The sequence below is a fragment of the Taudactylus pleione genome, unplaced genomic scaffold (assembly GCF_031769625.1).
Source record: "Taudactylus pleione unplaced genomic scaffold, aTauple2 ptg000040l, whole genome shotgun sequence".
NCBI lineage: Eukaryota > Metazoa > Chordata > Amphibia > Anura > Myobatrachidae > Taudactylus > Taudactylus pleione.
In genome coordinates, this window is record NW_028284442.1 from 20974872 (window position 1) to 21002116 (window position 27245).

The 27245-nt window shown below is 42.6% G+C and overlaps 1 protein-coding gene across 3 annotated transcripts in view; it reads left to right on the forward strand.

Moving 5' to 3' along the window:
* SRGAP1 (SLIT-ROBO Rho GTPase activating protein 1) overlaps positions 1-27245 on the forward strand; it is a 213948-nt gene that overhangs the window by 147489 nt on the left and 39214 nt on the right. For 2 of the 3 annotated variants that reach the window (XM_088454598.1, XM_088454616.1), the window contains exons 10-15: positions 22-112; positions 11396-11423; positions 15315-15417; positions 20517-20577; positions 20703-20780; positions 25366-25500. In XM_088454598.1, the coding sequence (XP_088310724.1) occupies positions 22-112; positions 11396-11423; positions 15315-15417; positions 20517-20577; positions 20703-20780; positions 25366-25500 (496 nt within the window). Of the gene's footprint in view, positions 1-21; positions 113-11395; positions 11424-15314; positions 15418-16441; positions 16476-20516; positions 20578-20702; positions 20781-25365; positions 25501-27245 lie in introns of all 3 variants that reach the window. The other variant, XM_088454606.1, reaches the window with a different exon arrangement.

A 27245-nucleotide genomic window follows, 5' to 3' on the forward strand; every position in this document is an offset into this window, starting at 1 on the left:
ACTCACACTTTTTCTGTGCAGAAGTTCAGGGAACATCTAGAAGGAAGCAATCTCATCACAAAACTACAGGCTAAACATGACCTGCTTCAGAGGACTCTTGGGGAAGGCAAAGGTAAGGCTGGTCCTGCTACTTTTGTCACTATTCCAGGTTACTATCTGCTGCACATGCTTACTGCAAGTATCCTGTTTCACTGCATCTCAAAAGTGCTCTATTGGATTGAGATGTGGAGACTGAGAAGACCCTTGGTGTACATTGAACTCCTTGTCATGCCTGTGCAACAAGCTTGATATAAAGTGTGCTTGGTGACATGGCACGTTATCCCACTGGAAGTAGCCATTAGCTAGATGGGTAGACTGTAGCCAGTAAGGGATGCACATGGCTAGCAACAATACCCAGGTAGACACTGACATTTAAATAATGCTCATTTGGTATTACAGGGCTTAATATGTGCCATGAAAAGATTCCCAACACCATTATGTGACCACCACCAGCCCAAACAGCTGACACAAGGCAGTATATATGGATCCATGAATTCAAGTTGTTTATGCCAAATTAGAACACTTTCCATCTGCATGTTGCAGAACAAAATTTGGCAGACCAGACCATGTTTTCCCAAACGTCAACTGTACAGTATTGGTGAACCTATGCCCACCCTGGTCTCATTTTCTTGTTCTTAGCTGGCAGGAGTGGGATTCTGTGTGATCTTCAGCTGCAGTAGCCTAACCACTTCTAGAATTCAGCTGTGCGTAACATTTGGTTATTTGACTTACTGTTACTTCTTGTCAGCTTGAACCAGTATGACCGTTCTCCTTTGACCTCTCTCAATAAGAAGAAATTTTCACCCACAGAACTGCCGTTCACTGACAATTGACCCAGTCAAAGACACTTAGATCATATTTCTTCCCCATTCTGTTAGAACAACAACTAAAACTTTTGACCATGTCTTCATGCTTCTATACATGCAGCTGCTGCCCCATGATTGGCTGATGATATATATGTATTAATGAACAGATGTATCTAATAAACTGAGTGTATACAGTTGGTCAGTGAAGAAGGATCACCAGCTAGTAGCTCCAATAAATCTGGACAGCAATGAGTCACACTTCCTCAAACAAATACAGTCCAAGTAAATTGACTCACTCTTGGATTTCAGAATATTTAGGGCCGTAGTCAATTAGCGGCGAAAAGTCTTTTTCTGCGAAAAAGTTTCACCGATTGGGACTTTTCGGCAGGCGGAAACTTATCCCCGTATTCAATTGTGGCGACTTTTCGCTGGTGTGAAAGCGCAATGCAATGTACCCGGCGGAAAAGTTTTGCCTATGAATAGCTGTCGAAGTAAAATGCAGAAATTGCGGTATTGGAGTGCAAAGGTGGGGAAACCACCCTGCACCCTTAGGACAGGTCCCCAAAGGTAATCTGCGTAAAAAAAATCCTAAACAAAAATTAAAATAAGACCCCAAAAATTTACATTGAAAAAGGGGGCGAAAAAGTACAAAGTTGGGGTACAAACTTAAATCTTGCGAATTAGACTTTGGGGGTCTGCAAGTATTGGGGAGGTGTTTTTTTTATTGCAGGTGCATGCTGAAGGTGTGTTTTTCACGTTTTTTAAAACCTCACTTTTGCGATATTTAACCATGCTTGCACCCAATTTCATGTACCCCAAATTTGCTGGGACTAGTTATTTTCACCAAAAAAAACCTGCTAAATGCTTTTCTCCACCACTTCTGCATATACGCTAACTAGCAGCTAATGAGAGCATTTAAGTACCCCAAATAGCTTCAGCAGGGCTATTCGGGGGCATCTACCATGATCCCCAATGTTAGTGCATCTTTTGGGGGGTGTCAGGCTGATTTCCCCAAATCTGACAGCACTTTTCGGCGGGTGCCGTTTTCGCCGATTTCTAATAGAATACGGGGATAAGCGGGGACGCGCGTGATGCTTTTTCGCATGGAAAACCAGTGATGTTGGTGAAAAGTACGGGACTATTCGCGTCTGATTGAAAATGCCCCTTAGTCTAAAAACATTGCACATTAACACACTGCTTCTAAAATATTTTTTTAAATTGTATATTTGAACAGTCATGCTAGATGCAAGTTCTTTATAATCATTTAATTAAATAACAAATAATGCTTGCATTTATTAGTCTCCATTGTCCTTACTTCGTACACTAAAGTTATGTTTCTCCCCTTTTTTAAAGCATACGAATATTAGCAGTGCAAATATAGATCTTCATATACTGGCTCCTATTAAGTTGTATTTACAGATCAATGAACAACAGCAAGGATTATGGATTTAATCTGTGAAGAGCAGTTTGAAGTGATCTGATGAACCTACTGTAAAGGATTAGATTTGTTTACTGAACAACCAAGGGATTTGAATACATGAATTAGTCACCTGTTCAATTACATCTACTGAGTCAAAATGGATATTCCCTGCTACTATTACATTGAACTGCTAGAGGTTAAAAAACAAACAAACAAAAAAAGACAATGTAAATCTCACAGCTATAAAAAAGGCCTTTTCATAGACCAAGTAATGGGTTTTGGAGCAGTGGAAGTAAATTAAGCCTGGAAACTTGATGCAGACATTTCCTACATGTGTCCCAAATTCTGTTGACTAATTACTTTATTACAACCTCCCTGTCAATATAAAAGCAGTGTTGAAAAATACTATTAGTATTACACCTTCTGAAGTGTTATTTGGACAATATTACACAGCAGGAAGTAGTATATTGCTATATTAATGGTGAGAAACAAAAACATTAACAAAGGAAGACAGACCTTAAAGGTGTAGATCTTTCTTTTAGAGAAATTGCAGATAAAGCCAAGGTGTCAGTGATTACAGTCTTACACCATTAAAAGGCACTTGGAAACTGGAGTAAACTCTTGACAGGAAGAGGTCAGGCAGGTTTAAAGCCACTACAAAATCAGAAGACAAGTTTTTGAGAGACCACATCTTATGCGATAGATGTCTCACAGGAGGTAACACCAATCAACGTAGGCAAGTCTAAGTTTTAACTGTGAAGAGAAGACTTTGAGCTGCAGGTTTGACAGAAATCTATGGCTAAGTGGCAAAATAAGAAAAAGATTCTTGCCTGGGCCATGAAGCACCACCAGTGGACTACTGAAGTCTTATGGGCTGATGAATCAAATTTGAAATATTTGGTTTTGCAACGTAGGGTTTCTGTACGCCATCAAGTAGATAAAACGTGATGATCTGGGCTCTTTTGCTGGATCTTAAGTCAGACACTAGCACAGAGTGACTGGCACATTAATCCTAAAGGGCTACCACAGTATTTAGCAGCATCATGTAATACCCTCAGGTCTATGCCTAGTTAGTCAAGAGTTCATCCTACAGCAAGATAATGACCCAAACATACCTCCAGGCTATGTTGGAACTACCTGCAAAGAAAAGAATAGAATGGTAGTCTTAAAATCATGGAATGGCAAGCACTGGACAGAAGGGTGAAAGCAAACCAACCTACAAGTGTAACATGTTTGTGGGAACTTCTGCAGTAGTGTTGGGTAAAACTTCCCGAACCATATTTGATTTTCATTGTATAAAGAATGCCACAAATGTTTTCAGCTGTTAAATCTGCAAAAGGCAGGGCTGTCAAGAGCCGAGCCAGTCCCGGGTGAAGGGGTGTGGCCTCGCCCCCTTAGGAAAGGGAAAAAAAAAACATAATTGCAGCCCGCGAAGCGGCGTTCAATGCCTTGGAATAGGGTGCTGTAAGCCCCTCAGCCCAGTGCATAGCCAGAAGAGACAGCTGCTAGGCTGCTCAACTGACAGGGTGGAGAGGGGTGCCATCTGACCCTGGCTCCTTCAGCAAGCCCCAGCCCGGGTAATTAGTAACCCCCCCCCCCTCTTGGCGCCCCTGGCAAAAAGTGGTTACTTTGACTCAAATATTTTGATAAAATTTTGGTAAAATGATTCTGTGATTTCCTTTCGTTCTATGCTTTAATTTCAGAGTACATTGAAATATTAAGTTTAATAGGGGTGTGCGAACACTTTTGACTGCTAGTGTACATAGGCCCTCATTCAGAGCCGCTCGTTAGCGGCAGTACGCTCGTTCCGAGCGATGTTTGCACATCTGCGCATGCGTACGGTTTTTAGTACGCATGCGCGAACCAGTCAGTGCGGCCTAAAATCGTTTGTACGCTATATAGCGAGTGCCTGCTATTTTGAGTGACAGAATGAGGCGTATGTGGGTGGTAACAGGGGAAGGTGCTTGAAAATGGGGAGTGGAGATCCGAACGCAGGCGTGCTTAAAGGTCAAAACGGGCGTATTATGGGTGTGCATAATTAATTCAGCAGCGTCATTGACCACGTCACTGGGTTATTTTATAGCCAGAACTGCTCGCAAATTTGTGGTAGCAAACACCAACCACAAGAATAGCGAGCAGTTCATACGCTGGTCGATGTACTCGATTAATCTAATAAATAGCGGACATGACGTAGGATGCGAGCGGCCAGGGGGCGTTTTTAACAAATAAACGAGCGTATGTTTTGCTCGCTCGTTCAGACTTAGAGGCGTGAACAGACTACAATTTGCGAACGGATCATTTGAATAGCCACCCCTTGTTTTTGAACGAACGACCGCAAATAGCGAACGGCTCTGAATCAGGCCCATAGTTCAAATGGCGGACCTTATCTAATCGTGACATCGCAAGAATATACAGCTTAAGCCCTTATTTCTTCTTCGGGGTCCATGGGGTCCACAGCCATTACGTTGGGTATGAATCCCGGTCACCAAACAGTTAACACAAACGAGCTCTCTGCTCCCAGGATGCACCGGGTTTCCCCCTCATATACCCCACCTCCTGCCTCAGGTAGCCAGTTCTTCCTGTTTGGTGTGTTCACCACATAGACAGTGGGACTGCTGAAGCAGTCCTGCAGACGAGTAACAAAAAAAAAAGAGAGTTTTACTCTCTATCTCAGCAGGTGGTCTGAGCTGTCCTGGAAGCAGCCTCGCGCCTGATTGGAGGCGCACCGGCCACGCGCTGCAACTACCTCCTCCGGCGCCGCACCGCTAGCCTCGGCAGGTCCTTGGCAGGGGATTTGGCCTGGGGCTTTCTGGCCCTGCACCACAACCGGATCAAGGGGATGACAGGTAAGCAGGTGGTCGCGGCGGCCGCTGATGCCGGGACCACGTGGCGGTCCGGCCTCCGGCGGTGAGACTGGCCGGAGGCGCGCTGTAGTCAGGAGGCATACGGCTTGTTCTCCTAGCCTAGACCACCGGGATTTGATGTTCCTGACCAGCCGGGGCTTGTGGCGGTGGCCAGGTCAGTTTACCGGGCAGGTCCAAGCAGCATAGGGGAGGTACGCTTCCCCGGCGGCCCCTCCCCCAATCCACACGCTAGTTCAGTCCTCTGGCACAGTTGATTGTGGATTGCTCCTCCCAGCCTCCATATAGGGCAGCCAGAGTGTATGTCAGTTGCTCTCTGAACGCTGCTCCTACAAGAGGGACGCTGGGCAGTCTCCCTGTATACCTTGCCTACTGCTTGTCTAGGTTTTTACAGGGCTCTATCCTACCTAAGCTGAGACTGATTATGGTAGTGAGAGCTTATATGCATATGGCTCGCAGAGTATTTATGCATGACATGTGACTGTTGTTTATGGATACTGTTTCTTCTGTAAAAGAACGGTAATTCCTGTATACTGTCACTGTCTCTCCCCTTCCATTGCTACGGGTGTGTGGGTTGAGAGTAGAAAGCAGCACATATACACTCAGAACCAGTGGCATAGTGTTATGTCTAAGGAGTCTGAGGGTCAGGTGGCGGGAGCCCCGTTGCTGATATCCTGTGTAGCCTGCAAGGCAGGTCTGTCCCCACAGGACTTACTACAAAATGGGCTTTGTGGGAACTGTTTCAGACAGCCACCACATCAATTAAGTTTGCCTGTTTCAGGCGCTGAGCCTCCTTGGGCATCATTTTCACAGGTTATGGCTCAGGTGGCGGAATGGCTGGCTGCCCCGGTACCACCGGTTTGGGGTTTGCCTCAGCAGATGCATCCTATGCCCATGATGTGGCCGCCTTGGATGGACCCTGGTGCTGGTAAGGTTATGGTATCATCATCGGGGGTTTTTCAGCCTCAGGCTGTCAAGCCAAAGCAGCCTAAGTCTAGGCGTCATGTACCGCCTTACATGGGTGAGTACTCGAGTGCCTCCTCCTCCGAGGAACAGGCACAGGACTCTTCGCAGGAGTCTAGCTCCGAGAAGGGTGATGATCATTTCCCAGTAGCCGATGTGCCTTTTCTGATAAGGGCTGTAAAATCGGTGTTAAATATCGCGGAAGGGGATCTTCCGCTTAGGAAAGCCCCCCTGTTCAAGTGCCAAAAAGTGGTTAAGGCAGAATTCCCAAAGTCTGAACATTTTTCAGAACTTATGGAGGAAGCCTGGGTCCGTCCGGATAAGATAAGCCATTCTTCTAAAAGAATGGCGCTTCTATATCCTTTTCCAGCAGAGGACTGTGCCAAGTGGGAGAATCCACCATCAGTTGATGCGCATGTGGCACAGCTGATTAAACGTACCACTTTACTAATCCCAGCAGTTTCGCTGAAGGAAACCACGGATAGGAGACTGGAGTCTTGTCTCAAATCAATTTTTTCGCTGGCAGGAACGGCCACCCGCCCAGCTATGGCCACTGCCTGGGTAGCAAGAGCTATTGAGGAGTGGGCCAAAACTCTAACGGAGTCTTTACCAGATGCCTCTAAGGAGCAACTGGATATGATCTCCTTTATTAGAGAAGGGGCCTCTTATTTGGGTGATGCCGCCTTGGATGCAGGGATCCTTTCCTCTAAGGTTTCAGCTGGGTCCGTGGTGGCACGTAGGATCCTCTGGTTGAAGGATTGGAGGGCAGATGTCGGGTCCAAAAAGGCCCTAGAATTCCTTCCATTCACAGGAGGTGTGCTCTTTGGTCCAGAACTGGACAAAATTGTATCCTCCATGGCAGCCTCAAAGACGGCAGGTTTGCCATCAGCAACCTCGTCTTAATTGAGGAGGGCGTCCTTTCGGGGGTTTCGGTCGCAGGGCAAGGCCAAAGGTCAGCCCTCAGCGAGATTTCCACCAAGAAAGGCAAGACCCAGGAAGCCCTGGCAGAACAAACGTCCAGGATCTAGGGTCCAGGATAAACCAGTGGCCTGATGGGACGGGCCTCCCCCTGGTGGATCCCAGGGTGGGGGGGCGACTACTTCGGTTCTCAGAGCCCTGGCACCTCACGACGGAGGATGCCTGGGTTCGGGGAGTTGTTTCCCGAGGGTACGCCCTGATGTTTTGGAGGACTCAAAGCTCTTTCTGAACCCGCAGGTGGGTTCAGAAAGAGCTTTGGCCCTTCAGAAGGCTATTCTTGCCTTACTAGCATCAGAAGTAGTGATTCCGGTACCAGAGAACCAGTTCCGAGAGGGGTTTTACTCCAATCTGTTCTTGGTTCACAAACCGAATGGGTCATACCGGCCTATTCTGAATCTGAGAGAGCTCAACAAATTTGTTCGAGCCCCCGGGTTCAGGATGGAAACATTACGATCGATTGTGTTGGCAATGGAACAAGGGGACTATATGGTGTCCCTAGACATACAAGATGCCTACCTTCACATGCCAATCACACAGGCTCATCAAAAATGTCTTCGTTTTGCGGTAGGGGAGGAACATTTTCAGTTCCAGGCCCTGCCGTTTGGCCTGTCCACAGCCCCTCGGGTATTCACCAAGGTGATGGCAGTGATGATGGCATGCCTCAGGCGCCAAGGCGTCAGAATTTTGCCTTACTTGGACGACCTCCTGTTGCTGGGGCAGTCCCCACAGCAGTTACAGGATCATTTGAGGCTGACGGTAGCATGTCTATACAGTCACGGCTGGATCATAAACTGGCAAAAGTCGTCACCCTGTCCGGTACAACAGATGTGTCATTTGGGAGCGAGATTGGACTCCGTGGTGCAGAGAATATATCTGCCGGAGGAGAAGATCCTTGCTCTACAATCACGAATACGCAGGTTGTTTCGCAACAGGCAAATATCCGTTCTAGTAGCCATGCAGGTCCTGGGGTCGATGGTGGCCACCTTCAGGATGGTGGAATACGCTCAATTCCACTCCAGATCACTGCAGCAATTCATTCTGTCTCGCTGGAACAAGGTTCATCGCACGATCAGGTCCCAGCTGCTGCATCTCTCTCCAGAGGTACGGTTGTCCCTGACCTGTTGGTTGCAGACAAAGCATCTCAGGCAGGGTCGCCCCTTTTGGGTGTCGGATTGGACATTAGCCAAAACCGACGCCAGTCTTCAAGGTTGGGGGGCGATGACGGGGTCACACACTTTCCAAGGAAAGTGGTCAGTGACGGAAATCCGGCTACCGATAAATATCCTGGAACTAAGAACTATATTCAAAGCTTTAGTGCAGGCTCAGGAAATCTTAAAGGGCAGGTCGGTGCAGATACAGTCGGACAATCGCACCGCAGTCGCCTGCCTAAATCATCAAGGGGGCATGAGGAGTTGGGCCGCCTTGGCAGAGGTATCAAGAATCCTGGTTTGAGCAGAGACTCATCTGCCCACGATGTCTGCCGTGTTCATTCCAGGAATCCTGAATTGGGAGGCTGATTTTCTCAGTCGGCAAGAGATAAATGCAGGGGAATGGGCCCTACATCCACAGGTTTTTCGGAACCTTGTGGACAGGTGGGGTCTACCAGAAATGGATCTGATGGCATCAAGAAGGTTCCCAGGTATGGATCCTGGACAAGAGATCCAAGAGCCGAGTTTGTAGACGCACTGACAGTAAAGTGGCGTTACAAGCTGGTATATCTGTTTCCCCCATTTGCTCTTCTGCCCAGAGTGGTCAGAAAGATCAAACACGAGGGCAGAACCGTCCTATTAATAGCTCCGGCATGGCCGAGATGGCACTGGTTCACAGATCTACGGTCTCTCTCCATAGACACTCCATGGCCTCTGCCATTGAGACCGGATCTGTTGCTACAGGGTCCCTGCTGGTACCCGGATCTTCATCTGCTATCTTTGACGGCATGGCTCTTGAGGCCTCCCGTCTTGAGGGAAAAAGGGTTTTCCAAGTCTGTTATACGGACAATGCTGAAGGCACAGAAACCATCCTCAGCCCGTATATATTATAGGGTTTGGCATACTTTCTTTCAGTGGTGTGAACTGAAAGGGTATGATCCACATAAATTTCTGATATCCAGAGTGCTGTATTTTCTTCAAAGCGGTCTGGAAAAAGGGCTACGCCTGGCCTCTTTAAGGGTACAGGTGTCAGCTCTTTCAGTCTGGTTCCAACATAAAATTGCTCTGAGACCGGATATAAAGACCTTTTTTCCGGGGGTGTTGAGGATTCAGCCTCCCTTCGTTTCCCCGGTTGTTCCGTGGGACTTGACTCTAGTTCTGAAGGTTTTACAGGCTCCTCCGTTCGAGCCTTTAAATTCAATAGACATCAAGTGGCTAACAGCAAAGGACGGTATTCCTCCTTGCTATGGCATCTGCACGTAGAGTGTCGGATTTAGCTGCGCTTTTCTTCCGGGAGCCGTTCTTGATATTTCATCAAGATAGAGCAGTACTACGTACTAGGGAGGGTTACCTTCCGAAAGTGGTGTCTAAATTTCATATTAATGAAGAAATAGTAGTTCCAGCATTTCAGGGCACAAGTCTCTCACAAGGTGAGGCTTCCCTGGATGTGGTCCGTGCGTTGAGAATTTATGTTAAACGCACGAGCAAATGGAGGAAGACCGATTCACTTTTTGTGCTTTATGGTTGTCATAAGCGTGGCTGGCCAGCCAATAAACAGACACTGGCCAGGTGGGTTCGCATGGCAATTTCATTGGCTTATACACAGGCTGGTATGCGTGTGCCGGATTCAGTGACTGCACATTCTACTAGGGCGGTAGGTCCATCATGGGCGGCCCACCGGGGTGCTTCTCCTGAGCAATTATGTAAAGCAGCCACATTGTCTTCCATTCATACCTTTGTCAAATTTTATGCCTTTGACACTTTTGCCTCTCAGGATGCCTCCTTCGGGCGTAGGATTCTCCTCTTTTCCGAGAGTCAGGAGCGTCCCCGCCCGTAGGGTTAGTGCTTTGGGATATCCCCAACGTAATGGCTGTGGACCCCGAAGAAGAAAATAAGAGTTATGGTATAACATATATGGTTATGGTTAACTCTTTTTCTTCGAGGTCCATGGGGGTCCACAGGACACCCACCCAGACGCACCTGTAGTTCTGGGGGAGGTTTTCCGTAGTTTCTTCTCTTGAGAGTCTGGACTCGTAAGTATGGGTCTTTTCTTTCTTACCCTTTGTTTGTCTCTGCCTGCTTGAGCTTGGTAACGAACTGGCTACCTGAGGCAGGAGGTGGGGTATATGAGGAGGAAACCCGGTGCATCCTGGGAGCAGAGAGCTCGTTTGTGTTAACTGTTTGGTGACCTGGATTCATACCCCAACGTAATGGCTGTGGACCCCATGGACCTCGAAGAAAAAGAGTTAACAAAGGTATGTTATACCATAACTCTTATTTTTTCCAAAGCCCAGCATTTCCAAAAACCTTTCAATGCTCCCAGAGCCTTTGCCCCTCACGTCTTATCAGTACCTCACCTTTTAGTTCATTCCTTCTTTTGCTGATGCATGATCACACACTAGAAACTTGAAATTCTCTTGTGAGCAATCTCTCAACTGCAAACTCTTCCCTTCAGCCCACCATCACCTGACTCATTCCTACAGTTATGGAAGTGGGATACATCTGATGCTTCTAAATAAGAAGTGGAAATTTTGATTATTTTATTTACCATATAAAATGGCTCCCAGTGCACGTGTCCCATCCTAGATATGCCACTTATTGTAATGATTTAGCAAAATATGATTTGTCATAAGGAAATTGGTTAGTAAGAATGCATGATAGATAAACCACTACATTGTCCACTGCAGTTTTATTCTCTCAGGAGATTCTTATAGGAAAACTACTGTTATAATGTAATACGTTTTCCAGTTAATTTCCCTTTTAGTTCACCTGCATGATTTAATGACTATGAAGTTAACTGAAGGATAATGATTTTCCAAAGCTGGGTCATGCTCGCACAGAAGTTCATTTGGACTTGCCGGTGAATTGGTATAAGTCCTCTTACTGCTGCCAGTCAGTGTCTCTGGGCGACAAGTATCCCTTAGCTGCCCTGGCGACATTTAATGGTAGATTGGACCAATTTTTTATGATTGTGATAACCAATGCAAAATATATTTTGACATCCAGTATTGAAGTGTTTATATCCGCAGTCTGAGTACCATAGAAAGGTTTTGTGGTATGCGTGGTGGACAGCTCTGGTACAAGACAATGAATCGCTATGCCTATTCTGCTTATGTAACAGATTATCTTACACCTACATAAGAAACCATTTTTCTAAACTTTTTTTTGGTTCTGTTTTAGGCCATAGAGCAGAATACATGACTACAAGGTAAGTCCTTTGTCTGTTTAGGTTCACAGCACTACAATATCTCACTGTATGTGCTAAAGGTTATGGCTTCCCACAAAATTGAGAAAAGGGAAACCAACTTTATTTATTAAATGCTGGTTTATATTTCTCATGGTTAATAACAATCCCTGGTTTTCTAGCAGTACTATCATTTCAGTATCAGTATTGGTGTTGACATTTACAATTGTATTTGATTGATTGCATTAGTTTATATTAATTGGTATTTAAAATGGGATCCTCTGGTCATTGAGAAGTACAAAACACTGAGGTGCAGCGCTCAATCCGTCACTTAAACAAGTGCACCTACTGTAGGTCACTGCCAGTGTGCATACATTTAATGAGCTAGTTGGCAGCATTTGTGGAAGAGCTGGCATTACAAACCAGCTAATGTTAGGAATTGAAGGAGTGAAATGAGATAAAGGGGTGAAGAGGAGGGGGCATTCCTTGCTGTATAGCAGGGAAAGTGGCTGTTTCCATTTCTTATTTCACCAGCCATGAGCTGGCAGTCATCAGTCTCATTCTGTTCTTTTAATTGTAATACCGCTTACACAGCCCATGTCAGTGGAGAATTTCATTTCTAGGCTTTATCTAATGTAAAATGGCTTCAAACACACCCATGTAGCATGGTTGGCGTAATAGTTAGCATTACTGTCTCACAACCATGAGGTCATGAGTTCAAATAGTAGTGTGGTACTGTGACGTTTATACATATGCACAGTGCCTCATCCCATTAAGGACCTGATTCTGAGATGGACACAGCTGCGTTCACTCTTGCGTCTGTTGCTGCTGCGAGTATATGCAAATTCTGTGTAATGACTGAGATGCCCACTTTCAGTGTCCCTGCACTCTGTAATACCATCGTTGTTTCTTTAGACCCCACCATCCGCACACTAGCACCATGGGTACAAGCCATATGGCGGGTGCAGCTTCTCTGTCTGACTCTGGTCTCCTATGGCTGTGTGTCTGTGAATGGACTCGCTTGCATTGACACGCCCGCATCACTCCCATTTCATGCCAATGGGACAGACAATTTTTGCATGCATTTCTAGCCACTGCCCATGAACGCCCACCACTTTCCCTTCCCACCAGCGTCTTTGTGCATACACTCTGTGTAACGCATGCGCTGAAGGAGATTGCAGAAAATGTTGCACAGTTGGAAAAAATGGCTTATCTATATGAACACTGGCAATGCATGCAACTTATAATCAGGTCCTAAGTGTGCACCTTGCCATGCTCTAGGTCTTGGGTCTTCAACCTTTGGCCCTCCAGCTGCTGTGGAACTACACATTCCAGCATGCCCTGCCACCGGTTTGATATAACAGCATGCTAAAACTGTGGCAGGGCATCCTAGGATCTGTAGTTCCACAGCAGCTGGAGGGCCAAAGGTTGAAGACCCATGCTCTAGGTGGAGCATCAAGGTTTTGTGTGTGGGCATTACATAAATACTTTCCACTATTTTTATTCAATGATTCATTTTACTTAGAGTTTCATGTTTCTTTTTATTCTTTTTATTCATTTTGTGAATGAGATTAATATGTAAGTGATGCTAATATGTGTATACAATTCTTTAACAATGTGTAGGGCAAAAGAGAAAAGTAAAACACAATTGTGTATTTCAATTGGGGTTTTTTTTGGGGGGGGGGGGGATGCTATATATAGCTACTGTCATACAGGAGCATATGTGAATTAGAGCAACCTCTGTGAATGGCCATTATACCAGTATTCTAGTAAAACAGCTGGAATAAATTGTCTATAAGGCTATTTGATGTAGCTTTTATTTATCACTGAATTAAACAGAGCCGTGGGTTTAAAAAAAACAAAAACATTTTTAGCATCAGTCATCCCTTGATATGATGCTGGGACGCTGCTTTAGCCAGGAATTTCAGTTTCAAGTAAGAGGGATAGCGGCAGAACGAAGGGCAGCTGGAGAGATGACTTATGGAGGTAAGAGGATGGTGGGAGACACTGAGGCTAAGGATAGGTGTGCAGAGGAGATGGGGGGAGAGGAAATTTGGTATACAGGTTGCGTTGGAGAGATGGGGAGAGCTCAGTCATGTTTGTATGATATAAAATCTGCTTAGTAAAATAAAACAAATACATACACTCACAAGTCTTCAATCAAAGTGAGGTTTAATCTACAAAAAGGCCGAGCCAGTGTTTTGGCCAGCTAGGGATCTTCTTCAGGATTAGAGTGAAGGTGGACACAATACCTGACATCTGTATTCTAGTTCAGCAGCGGCTCATTACCTGTCTGGTGAAGGGGGAGGGGGGTTGGTATAAAAGATCTACATGAAAAAGATAGACTGTCTAGATTACAGGTTCTCAAACTCGGTCCTCAGGATCCCAAACAGTTCATGTTTTCCAGGACTCCTCACAGAATCACAAGTGAGATATTAGCTCCACATGTGGATCTTTTAAAATGTGTCAGTGAGTAATTAATACACCTGTGCAGCTGCTGGGTGACCTGCAAAATGTGAACTGTGTGGGGTCCTGAGGACCGAGTTTGAGAACCACTGGTCTAGATAGACCCCACATGGTAGACAGGGACAAAAGGTCGACATGAATGAAGATAGAACGTTACAAAAGGTTGGACCAAACATGGTCGACACATGGGGTTTTTTGCTTTATTTTCTAACTCTAATGTGCACCTAACCGCCCCTCCTAGTGCCTAACCCTCTGGTAAGTGGAAAACAAAAACAAAAAAAAATAGTCGACCTTGTGTACCTGTCTATCTTCATCTCTGTCGACCTTTTTGTCCCTGTCAACCTTTTCATCCCTGTCTACCTATTGACTGTCTACCATGTGGTGTCTATCTAGACATTGTCAACCTTTTTAATATAGATCAATTGACTGGAAGACCTAGCTGGTGGATCTGCATCATGATCTCCTCTTCCCTGCTCCCTGCCCTCCCGGTGTTTGACGGCTGATGTCAATGGGGGCGTGGCTTAAGTTCATATCATTTGGGGGCATGGCTTAAATCAGACCATGCTAGAAAACAGGCTGGCTACTAGGTACTGCATGAGTTGCGGCCCCTAGAAGACAGAAAAGGCTGCCTTAATAGCAGAATAGTGGATTTCCATGGGAAGCACGCTGTCTGAGAACACCTCCCCCTGGGACTGCCTGTCTGCCTGTTATTAGTATGGAGTGCTTCCAATGGGAAGTTACTGCCATTGCTAGGCATTCCCTGTGGCTGGTGGATTTTGCTAGGTAAAATCCACCACTGTATCTAGTTGTATATCTGTCTTGTGAATGTATATAATTATTGAGATACATGTCTTAATATCATTATCGTGGGATATCTTTATCGCCCAGGCCTATATCCATCAGTTCATAAATGGCCTAATATCTAATAGACCACTAATGTTTTCTACATTTAATATAAAATTGTAGTGCTACAGGAAATGGATGGCTGAAAAAACTCTGTGGTTTACTTTTCCTCCAAACTATGATTGTATCAGCCAGTTGTCACAAATACTAAGTGTAATCTGTATCCGCTACATTATTTGCATAGTTACTTCAATCAAAATGTGCATATGTTACACATCTGGTGTGTTAGTTTTTTTTCCCCCCATTTGATTGTCTGTTGTTTTATTTGTTGTTGGTGTTACTGTGGGGAATGGGGAGACTTCAGGATTACATCCTCCATGTGACAGATCTATATGTATTATAAGTAATGTACACAAATGCAGGCTGCTATTCTGTGTGCTGAGGCTACTGTAGTTCATTGCCCAAAATGATGCAACGAATCCCAGGCAAGAATACTTGTAATACGCTATGCTCTGTGCTATGCCTCTGTTGTGTGTCATGTGAAATATCTGAATTATTTATCAGGATTTAGGACTGTCACTTATTTGCTCGTGTTCCCTTTCCCAGGCCTCCAAATGTACCCCCTAAACCTCAAAGACAAAGGAAGCCCAGACCCCTATCTCACTTTATTACTAAGTTGTTTAACGGGGATCTGGAGTCCTTCATCCAGGTACTGGCACTTGTAATGCTGAGGGCTAACCTGCACCTTTTGCTTCCTATGTAATGGACGTGGCCTCATTGCAGCTGAGGAACGTCACTACATTCTACATTGTGGTGGGCTGTCATTTCCCTTCTGATCAATATCCTTCCTGAGTCTACAGAGAGATGGAAGAGTAACCTCTTCCCCAGTAATATGTACATTATTCTTGTTGCGTGGTACAGTGACATTTATGCAGTGAATTCTGTTAGTGAAATATTTAGTGCAGGAAACATTTCCTCAAAAGTCTTCCTGTTATTCATTCCTATCCAGCAATGACTCTGGTTCATTGAACTGAAACTGTCTAGTTTGTATTCTCATGGCAAGTGACAGCAAATGTACCACGGCTCATTCCCTGAAGCTAATAATTACATGTTTACATATTAATTGTCCATGTAGTCAGTTTATCCTTCAGAACAACTGACTGACTTCATATTTACCTATAGTGGTACTTTATTGGGGGTGAGTATATTTCTTTGATAGGCCATACAGTATGCAAGACTTTACAAAATCACTGTGATCAACATAGACACCGTCACCCCTCTGTGTATTCCATAGGCACAAACTAAGCCCCAACCTTTAATTTTTTTGTATTTCTCCATGAAAGGTAATTTGACACATGAAGGGGCGGGGACAAGGAAATGGTAACCCCTAGTGGCTGGTGTCAATGAACTGACCTTCAACCAGACATACAAAGTATAAAGTGTTCACAACTAACAATGGTTCATAATGTGAAATCCTGGTAATGCCTTTGCTGTTCATGCAGAAAACAGTATTTGCTAAAACAGAGTTCACTGGAGTCAAAAGATCATTTTGTGCAGAAGATTTATCTAGTTAGGTTGGTACACGTCACTGATCAAGGTTATTATTCCATCTTCTCTGTTTCTCAAGAAATGTTATACAATGAAATTAGTCAAATTTCTAAATTCCATCTTGGGTCTTCAGTCATTTATTCTATACCTCTTTTTCCGTCCTGTATTCCTAATAATGCTTCTAGTCGGGGAAGAAGGAATTCGCACGCAAGACATCAGGTATTGTGCTACCGGCAAGAGCCACTTGCTTAACAATGTCTTATGTCACATTTTATGCACCTTGCTTTCTAGGTGGCCTCTGAACTAGGGAATGTTTGCACTCTAGACTCAATTTAAAAGTATTTATATTTAAACAGATCTACATTGCTACTATAATTTCAATTTCCACTGCGATGTCTATGGAGGAAGGCCTGAGGGGTGAAAAATTATTATATTTTTTTCCCTCACAGGGCAAGGGTTTCTGTTATCGATCAGATAAAGCAGGGGTGGTTATCTGGGAATCCCTTTATATTGCCATAGCAGTATTTATTCTTTTAGTTCTCTACTCACAATAATATATGTAGGTTCCTAGTCTTCTGACACTGACTGCATCTCTTGTTTTCATGTGACACTAGCCTTAGAATTGCTCACCCTCCAAAGACCTGCTTTCTTGTTACACAGCACCACGAGCTTTATTGATATGGAGGGTTGTGACTCCGGCCTCCAGACAAGACTATCCTACATAAAGGAAAGGGATGTTGGTAATATTTGTCACTGGGAATTAAAAATAAATAGTGATGTCATTGTTTTCCCATTATGTAGAACCCGCTCACACATTTTGATTAAAATTAAATTTGTCAACCAAACCATTACACACGTGGAAAGTTTGACTCAAGAAATTGACTTCAGCCAACCATGCATCAATTTTTAATAAATACTGTATGTCCTTTATTTTCTTTTAATGTCTGCAATTTTAAGTTTATTATTAAGATATAAGGATATAAGTTTTCTGTCCTAAAAAATAGAAATCTGTTGCTGTTATACCAGGACACTTTAATCCATTGGAACTGATGCTAAACCACAATTATTTCTATGGACATTTCAGGTTAGAAAGATCATAGTGACAGATACATGGATGTGACCTGTAGATTAGGTACCCCTGCTTTAAAATATAATGATGAACAATAATAGAAATTATAATACACAAATGCAAGGAAATCTCACAATTGTTTTTGTATTTCGGCAAACATTCCCTGGTTAGAGATTTCTTTATAAAGCATGTAAATCATATCTAACCAAATGTGTTGCTGAGTTTTTATTTTCCATTAAATGTGTTTGAGCTTAATTGAAATAACTTTATTATATGCTTGTAAGCATGTGCAACAAACTAACTGTTAAGACCACATAAACATATATTTTTGTTTTCTTTCTTGCAACAACTGTCTTTATGAGGCACTAGAGAAAAACGGACATACAATACCTATGCATGCATACAAGGCACAAGTCATCCGCCCTCAATCACATACAAGACATAACCGTCCCTCGTAATCATACCTTGCGGAATAGAGCAAAGGACATCACTTGAAATAAAAAATAAAAACACGAAAACGATAAACCAGTGTGTGTGTGTGTGTGTGTATATATATATATATATATATATATATATATATTATGCAAAGGATGGGAGGCACTGATATGTCTGTATAGAAGTGAGCCACACACGGCAGCGAAAGTCCAATGTTCAGGGTTTATTCACCCTTTTTCAAGGAGTAAGAAAAGAGTGAATAAACCCAAAACGTCGGACTTTCGCTGCAGACATATCTATGCAGACATATCAGTCTCATTTCTATGCAGACATATCAGTCCCTGGAGTGCCTCCCATCCTTTGCATGTTTGTACTTGTTACTTGGGGAGTCGGCACCCGGGCATTTTATTTCCAGATTGAGAGTGCCGGTCAATGGATCTATTGTGTGTGTGTGTGTGTGTGTATATATATATATGTATATATATATATATATATATATATATATATATATATATATATATAATATTAATGTTCACATGTATTGCTGTTTTTTAAGATCAAGATCCTGCAATACTAGACCCAACGCTTTAGTTGTCAGGTGTGCTGCTGGATGTCCAGTCCCCTAATCAGTTATCTGGGCCAGCATGTTTGTAGGCTGGTCGGGGCTCTGCCTGCTATCCTTAAAGAGACTGTGTGGCCATTTACACAGTCTGCACTTCTTAGTGTGTCCTCACCCTCCTCCACCTACTCCACACACATTCCCTGGTTCCTGTCAGAAGGAAGAATGTAAGTAGGGCCCCTCTCCTTCCCTGCCAACCGTTGACTCCCATACCCACCCATCATGATAGTTCCATCTTTTGTGTGTGTCTTTGCTCCCCCTCTGTGTCTTTTTCCTCCCCTTCGTGTTGGCCTGTCTCCAGTTTTATATATCTACCTGTGCCCCTAAGCAACCCATTTGTGTATATATCTCCCATTGCCTCCCTTCTTCCATGCCCATCTGTGCCACCTACTTTTTCTTCCATGTAATCCCATAACCCACTGGCCACTTACACTAAGTCTTTCCCCTCAATGTGCACTCCTCCTTTCTTTCCTTCTCTTCTGCTGAATGTGATAGGCAGGAGTGCTGCCAGCTGGCTGCTAATCAGAAGCATCAGTGTGCAACCATTTACATCAACACATAACTGAACCTAAGGATGGCAGCTCAGCACAATTTTCAGATGTTATCCATTTATGCTGAGTATCTTAATAAGAAACTTTTGGGCTAGGTGGTGATGTGATAAAATCTCTGAGACACTAAGGACGCCATGAACCATGAACATTTGGGAACCACTGTTCAAAATTATCATGCAAAAATAAATGATGTGCTATAATCTGATTAAACCATGTATAACACTAAACTGTTAAATACCGATATCTGATGGGTGGTTGTTATGGGTTACAGCACATCATCGTACATAAGTAAATAACCCTAAAGTTCTCCACTGCCAGCACAGTTATATTTGCACATGTACTTATTCTTGATTCATTAATAAACATCCTTTAACAGTAGTAAATGTTACTAGCAGTTCTCTTCATTACACCATTAGACTCGTTACCCTCCAACATTGTGGTAAATTCAATTTGTCTGGGTGCTGCCATTTTCTCAGCAAATTCATATTGCAAATTCAGTTTGCAATCCAATAAGAGACTCGCATCGACCAGTCAGAGTAAACTTGCATTTTTCCAGTCGTACCTCCCTGAGGGTGAGAGATGGTACTGAAAATCTTTATTTTAAAGTTAAAATGTCGGGACACTATGCAGAACCCCTTGGAACAACCCATACCCCAGCCCCCCTTTTCCCAATGACCAATTAAGCAATTCCAAGTTTCCAATTAGCTTAATTAGTCCAATAATTACATGCCATTTTTGGGGGTTAAAAAATGGCCTCAAATTATCCCAAAATCAATTTTTTTTTTTTTTGCTTTATGCACCCCAAATTTAATTAGAGTATTTATTTGTTTTATTTCTTTTTTTTATTTTACCCCACTTTTTCATGCACTTCTCTCACATTGCATTTGGCAGACAATTTGCAAACCCCAACTACGTGTACCGCAAATAGGCATTTTTAATTTGATAGAATTCACTAGTGTGCGCATTCATGCGAAGTATCCAAATTTTATTAAACAAACTCGCACCTAATTGGATTAACCTCATTGTTTTATTGTTTTAAACACAAGTTCCACCTCATGTAAAACAACGTTGTCTTTGAAATGAAGCAATCACAAACACTTGTGGTTGGGGAGGGTTAATAAAGGTGGCCCCTTGCATTCACATGTGTACAGTGCAAGTAAGTGGAACATGCAGCATCCCACAAACATCACTGCAACACAAATGGTCCCAACCGCAAGTGCAAATGCTAGTAAGTATGGGGTCACTGGAACCAGTGGGTTCCATGCCCATACCAGTTTGCATAACTTTATTAGTGTTGACAAACACTAGTAGGAGCATGTATTTTGACACCAGTGGTTAAGGGCCCTAAAGCATTGGACATAAAATATTAAACTACATTATTATGTGGTGCATTTTCACTGCCCAACATTACATTGAGAATTTCAGCTCTCAACCCACATGTAAATGTAACTAGCCGGCTGGTCTGCCCAAGGTTTTAAAGGGGCAATCATTTAAAAGATAAAACCAGGCTATTGCATTTACACCATTGAGTATTCATCCACCTGTAAAAACTGACATATATTGACTTTTCTACTTTATTGCTATAGGAATCTGGACAAATAATTCCTCTCATTGTGGAAAGCTGTATCAGATTCATTAACTTGTACGGTAAGAAACCTCTCCTGCGTCAGTGAGATCTTTTCCAGACCATGATTCACTTACATTGATGTATTGGTTCAAATCCGCAGGGCCTTCTATTGTAATAATACGTTTCTGCCTGCTTTTTCCTTAAGGGCTTCAACATCAAGGTATATTCCGGGTGTCTGGTTCCCAGGTGGAAGTCAATGATATTAAAAATGCATTTGAAAGAGGTAAAACAATGATTTTTCTCATCCTTTATTAAATAGTCACGGTCATCTAACCTATAAATTCTCTAGGCTGTTAAGCGTCGTTGCTTTTAATTAAAATTGTCTTACAAAACAAATGTTCTGAAATTTACAGATCCTAAATTTTATCATTAATTATTTGACCTATAGATATTTTATATAGCTACAGTTTTGTTTTTAGATTAAGTGATATGCTATACCAAGAACAGACATGACAGCTGGAGGTTTAGAGAACTATGTTCAATTGCAAGAATTACATATTATTGGATTTTATTTGGCACAGTGGTCAGCATTGCTGTCTCACAAAGCTGGGACCATGTATTTCATTCCAACCAGGACACTTTCTGCGTAGAGTTTACACATTCATCATGTGGTTTCGGTTTCCTCCCAAGGTCCAAAAATATACTGGTAGATTATTTTTAGTGTGTATGTGTGTTCAGAGAAACATAAGGGATTGAGGGCCTAATTCAGAGCCGGACGCTATTTGCGAACGGTCGTTCAGAAAAAGGGGCCGGCTATTTAAATTGAGCGCTCACTCTTTGTGGTCTGTTGACGCCTCTATGTCTGAGCGAGCGAACGAAACATGCGCTCGCTATTTTGTAAAGACTCCCCCTGGCCGTTTGCATCATACATCATCTCCGCTATTTATTAGATTAATCGAGTACATCGAAAGGCTTCTGAACTGCTCGCAGTGCTTGTGGTAGGTTTTACTTCCCGCAATCACTGCGAACAGTTCAGGCTAAAAGACAACCAAGTGACGTGGTCGATGACGCTGCTTTGTTAATTATGCACACCCATTAAACGCCCGTTTTGACCGTTTGGCACGCCTGCGTTCAGATCTCCACTCCCCGTTTTCAAGCACCTTCCCCTGTTACCACCCACAAACGCCTCATTCTGTCACTGAAATTAGCAGGCCCTCGCTGTTTTGCGAGCGCACGATTTCCGACCGCAATGACTGGTTGGCGCATGCGCATTACGACGCATGCGCAGATGTGCGAACATCGCTCGGAACGAGCGAGCGGCCGCTTACGAACGGCTCTGAATCAGGCCTTGAAGCCCATTTGTTGTTGTTTGCACATATTTAATAAAAAGTAAGATTGCTTATTCTTTTGCTTCTCCAATAGAGTTGAGTAGGCACCTTACATTTACAGCGAACATCTATGTATGTGTATGTATGTGTGTGTGTGTGTGTGTGTGTGTGTGTGTGTATATATATATATATATATATATATAACAGTCAGGTCCATAAATATTGGGACATTGACAGAATTTTCATATTTTGGCCCCTATTCACCACCACAATGGCTTTGAAATGAAACAAACAAGAAGTGCTTTAACTGCAGACTTTCAGATTTAATTTGAGGGTAATTACATCCAAATCGGGTGAACGGTGTAGGAATTACAACAGTTTCAATATGTGCCTCCCACTTTTTAAGGGGCCAAAAGTAATGGGACTATCAACTCAAAAGCTATTTCATGGACAGGTGTGGGCTATTCCCTCGTTATTTCATTATCAATTAAGCAGGTAAATGGACTGGAGTTGATTCTAGGTGTGACATTTGCATTTGGAATCAGTTGCTGTCAACTCTCAATATGAGATCCAAAGAGCTGTCACTATCAGTGAAGCAAGCCATCATTAGGCTGAAAAATCAAAACAAACCCATCAGAGAGATAGCAAAAACATTAGGTGTGGCCAAATCAACTGTTTGGAACATTTTTAAAAATAAAGAACGCACCGGAGAGCTCAGCAACACCAAAAGACTCGGAAGAACACGGAAAACAACTGTGGTGGATGACAAAAGAATTATTTCCCTGGTGAATAAAAACTCCTTCACAACAATTGGCCAAATTAAGAACACTCTCCAGGAGGTAGATGTATATGTGTCAAAGTCAACAATCAAGAGAAGACTTCACAAGAGTGAATATAGTGGGTTCACCACAAGATGCAAACCATTGGTGAGCCACAAAAACAGGAAGACCAAATTAGAGTTTGCCAAACAACATCTAAAAAAGCCATTACAGTTCTGGAACAACATCCTATGGACAGATGAGACAAAGATCAACTTGTACCAGAGTGATGGGAAGAGAAGAGAAGGAAAGGAACTGCTCATGATCCAAAACATACCACCTCATCAGTGAAGCATGGTGGTGGTAGTGTCATGGCGTGGGCATGTATGGCTGCCAATGGAACTGGTTCCCTTGTATTTATTGATGATGTGACTGCTGACAAAAGCAGCAGAATGAATTCTGAAGTTTTCGGGCAATATTATATGCTCATATTCAGTCAAATGCTTCAGAACTCATTGGACAGCTCTTCACAGTGCAGATGGACAATGACCCGAAGCATACTGCAAAAGCAACCAAAGAGTTTTTTAAGGCTAAAAAGTGGAAAGTTATGCAATGGCCAAGTCAATACCCTGAACTGAATCCGATTGACCATGCATTTCACTTGATGAAGACAAAACTGAAGGGAAAATGCCCCAAGAACAAGCAGGAACTGAAGACATTTGTAGTAGAGGCCTGGCAGAGCATCACCAGGGATGAAACCCAGCGTCTGGTGATGTCTATGCGTTCCAGACTTCAGGCTGTAATTGCCTGCAAAGAATTTGCAACAAAGTATTAAAAAGTGAAAGTTAGATTTAGGATGGTTTAGTTTGTCCCATTACTTTTGGCCCCTTAAAAAGTGGGAGGCACATATAGAAACCGTTGTAGGAATTACAACGTTCACCTGATTTGGATGTAATTACCCTCAAATTAAATCTGAAAGTCTCCAGTTAAATCACATCTTGTTTGTTTCATTTCAAAGCCATTGTGGTGGTGAATAGAGGACAAAATATGAAAATTCTGTCAATGTCCCAATATTTATGGACCTGACTGTATATAGAAAACAGAACTGGATCAGAGCGCCTAGAAAGTGCCTCAGAGTATGGAAATGTGTATAAAGTGCAAGTGCTATTTAAAATACACATACATATATAACAAGTGTATGTAAAAAAAAAAAAGGGGGTTATACAAATATAAACGTGCCGCGTGACTGATTTTGAAAAACTAGATATTGCAAGTGGATAGATACACATAAAAAATGTAAATAAAATATATTAATTTATTAATACTACATGGAGGTAGAATGAACACATAGATAGCATATAGACAAATTTTAAAAAACATAACAAAATCAGATAATAAAAACATATATAAGAACAATCGCAATAAAGTGCTATAGAATCATGAATGTCTTATCTGATTCCTTGAGAGGAAAATATCGATGTGGTAGAGGCTCCCAACGCGTTTCGTCTCTTAATTGACTTCTTCAAGAAGCTCTTTCTAGGCACTCTGATCCAGTTCTGTTTTCTATACATTTCTCAGGGGCTTACCACCCTTTAGTTTCTATTATATTGAGCTGACACCCCATACCGGTTGGGGAGTGCCCGTCTTGTGTTTTTGAACTTGTATGTTAAACACTTATCCAGTAGGGGTACCCCTCTTTTGTGTTATTGGTGCCCCCAGGAGAATATTTATTCATTTATTTATATATCTATTTATTTGGAATTTTTCACAGTAAATCACAATCACTGGCGCTTTAAGAATTCATTAGCTACATATATATATAATAATGTGTGTAGATGTATGTAATATATATATATATATATATATAATATATACTTTGTGTATATATGTGTGTGTAGATGTATGTAATATATATATACTGTCTGTGTAGATGTATGTAATATATATGTGTGTGTATATATATATATATATATATATATATATATTATACTGTGTATGTATATATATATATATATATATGTGTGTGTGTGTAGATGTATGCAATATATATCTATATACTGTGTGTATATATATGTGTGTGTGTGTGTGTATATGTATATATATATATATATATATATATATATATATATGTATACTCACTCTCACGCAAACTGCATGTAATGTATAATGTTGCAGAATTTACAGTCAGGGTATAATGATGTCAGTTGGAGTGGGGTTGTCAGGAGTTATACATAATGATTGAGTCACTGTACACAATTGGCCTAGAAAACATTAATGCCTGGCTACAAATTATTTCTGTTTGCCTGCACAGTAAGGAATAATAATTGTACTAGGCATTTCAGTTGAATAGTATGAGTGAAATTTGCCAGGACAACTAACAATTTCTCTTGGAATTATTTGTATTCGTATAACTATATTTAGATAAGAAATATGCTTGTCATTTCTCCAGCAGCCATCATGTTGGAAGAACTATCTAAGCTATAAAATGGCACAATTCCTGAGGCCAGTGCATTACATGTGGTTATAAACACAGACCTGCCCATGTGGTCATAATAGCTCATAGTTACCATCATGGAGGTCTCATCTATGCCATTTAATTTTCCAGCATGTCGTACTATTGTTAACTTTAATTTTATGTTTGCTTTTTAGAATGAAGTATTTGTGTTACTATTTATACTGGTAGATTGGCATAATAACATATAATTATGCATAGTAGTACAGTTCTGTTTGCTGAGAAACGCAAAGTTCCCTTGGTAATGTGCTCATGATGTATATTTTGTAGGTGAGGACCCTTTGACCGATGACCAAAATAACCACGATATTAACTCTGTAGCTGGCGTCCTGAAGTTGTATTTCCGTGGCTTAGAAAACCCTCTGTTTCCAAAGGAAAGATTTAATGATTTGATATCCTGCATCCGTAAGTCACCAGTTGTTCTTAATATCACTACAGTTTTGTCCACAAAATATCCTTCACTTCCTTGCTTGCCTCATGGATCCACCCTTCTTCTTCCTTAGTGTTTCCTGGAAGAGGAAAGGAATGGCTAGATGTCTTCAGGACAGCTTGTCCCACATCTGCGCCACTCTGAGAGTTTAGTCATACTTGCAGCTGGGACCGCTCCCTTTTTTTTTTCTCTCTTAACATGATTATGTATAACTCTTTGTGTCCAACACAGCAGGAAAACATTCCTGTAGGCATAATGGAGGCTTTTATACATTCAGTAATTGTCTTTTCTTTCATGTAGAGATCAGGTTCAGACAGGCAACAGCTTTGAGGCATAGCACAGGAAGAGAATATGCACTATTCTCTGGTCGTCTCTGAGCTTTTACAGTAGAAATTCTAGCAATATTCTAGGCAGGAAAGCTGTATGAAGAGAAAATGTACTTTATCATATTATTCTAAGGAACAAACTCTAAGGCTATATTTACTAAAGGTCAGTTTGTTGTTGTTGGGTCTTCTTCCGTCGGAATTGCAGTCCGCCCATTTACTAAAGGGAAAACCGACAAAAAACCCCACCAAATTACCGACTTTACAACACAATAGAACATCAGCTCACTGTCGCTGTTTTTATTTTTAGTTACAAGAACAGAAACCCCAGATTTACTATGCACTGGGTTCAGAACCCACTGCAGTGCCGATTGCAAACTTGCCCAAATAATAGACCTGCCTATGGCAGACAAGTTTATGTGAAGCACTGCACAGATCAGTCTTCATTGTATAAATATTGTTCAGGTGTTAAATGAAAAAAATAAAATAAAATGGTGTGAGGTCCCCCACAAATCATTAACCAGTCTCAGGCCTCTGAGTCTAGGCTGGTATTGGAAAATAGGGGGAGGTTTTCCAATAACCAGCACTATGCTGAACCAGCCAGGGTAAGTGACGCTAAAGGGGGGGGAAACACAGTATGGGGTCCCCCTGCCATACAGACAACCAGCTCCAAACTTGTTAGGCCTGGGCTACAACCCCCAGGGAAGTGGCAAAAAGTAGGGTTCCCCTCCCCAAGAACACCCTTCCCTGGGACATGAACACCTAATAGTGTATTATTTTATTAAATAAAAACACCCCCACACAGCCCGCATTCACCTATTTATTACTCACAATATGTAGCATCGCTAATCTTGGCAACACAAAAAAGCCGCTACTGCTTCACCTGGAGCCCTGTTGTGAATGAGAGGTCACTAGGGGACACTCTCCATAGGAATGAATGCGGATGCGCTGATTGGTTATTTCACGGCAGTTCCCACACTCTGATTGCTTTCCTTTTACAACGCATACATGCATTTAACTTATAATGCATTTAACTCAAATTGAGATGACTGTTGTGATCACTGATCCTTGGGGTGGCCACAGGTAAAACATAAAATGTACACTTTCCTTAATACATACTTATTGTTAGTTGTATGTGCTCTCCTGTCAACAAGTGACAATTTCACTTGTGTAACAATACACCTAATGGAAGGCACAGTAAAAAAAAACTGCATGCTCATGCAGCATACATGGGAACTAAGGGCCTGATTGAGACCCAGTCGCCAGCGCTGAGCGCTCGCAACCGGGTCGATGGTGGCCCAGAGCGCATGCGCACGACGGAGCCGGCTCCGTCATGCGCATGCGTGAGACCCGGATAGCGACGGGCAAACCGTTGCTCCGGGTCTCGCACCAAAGGG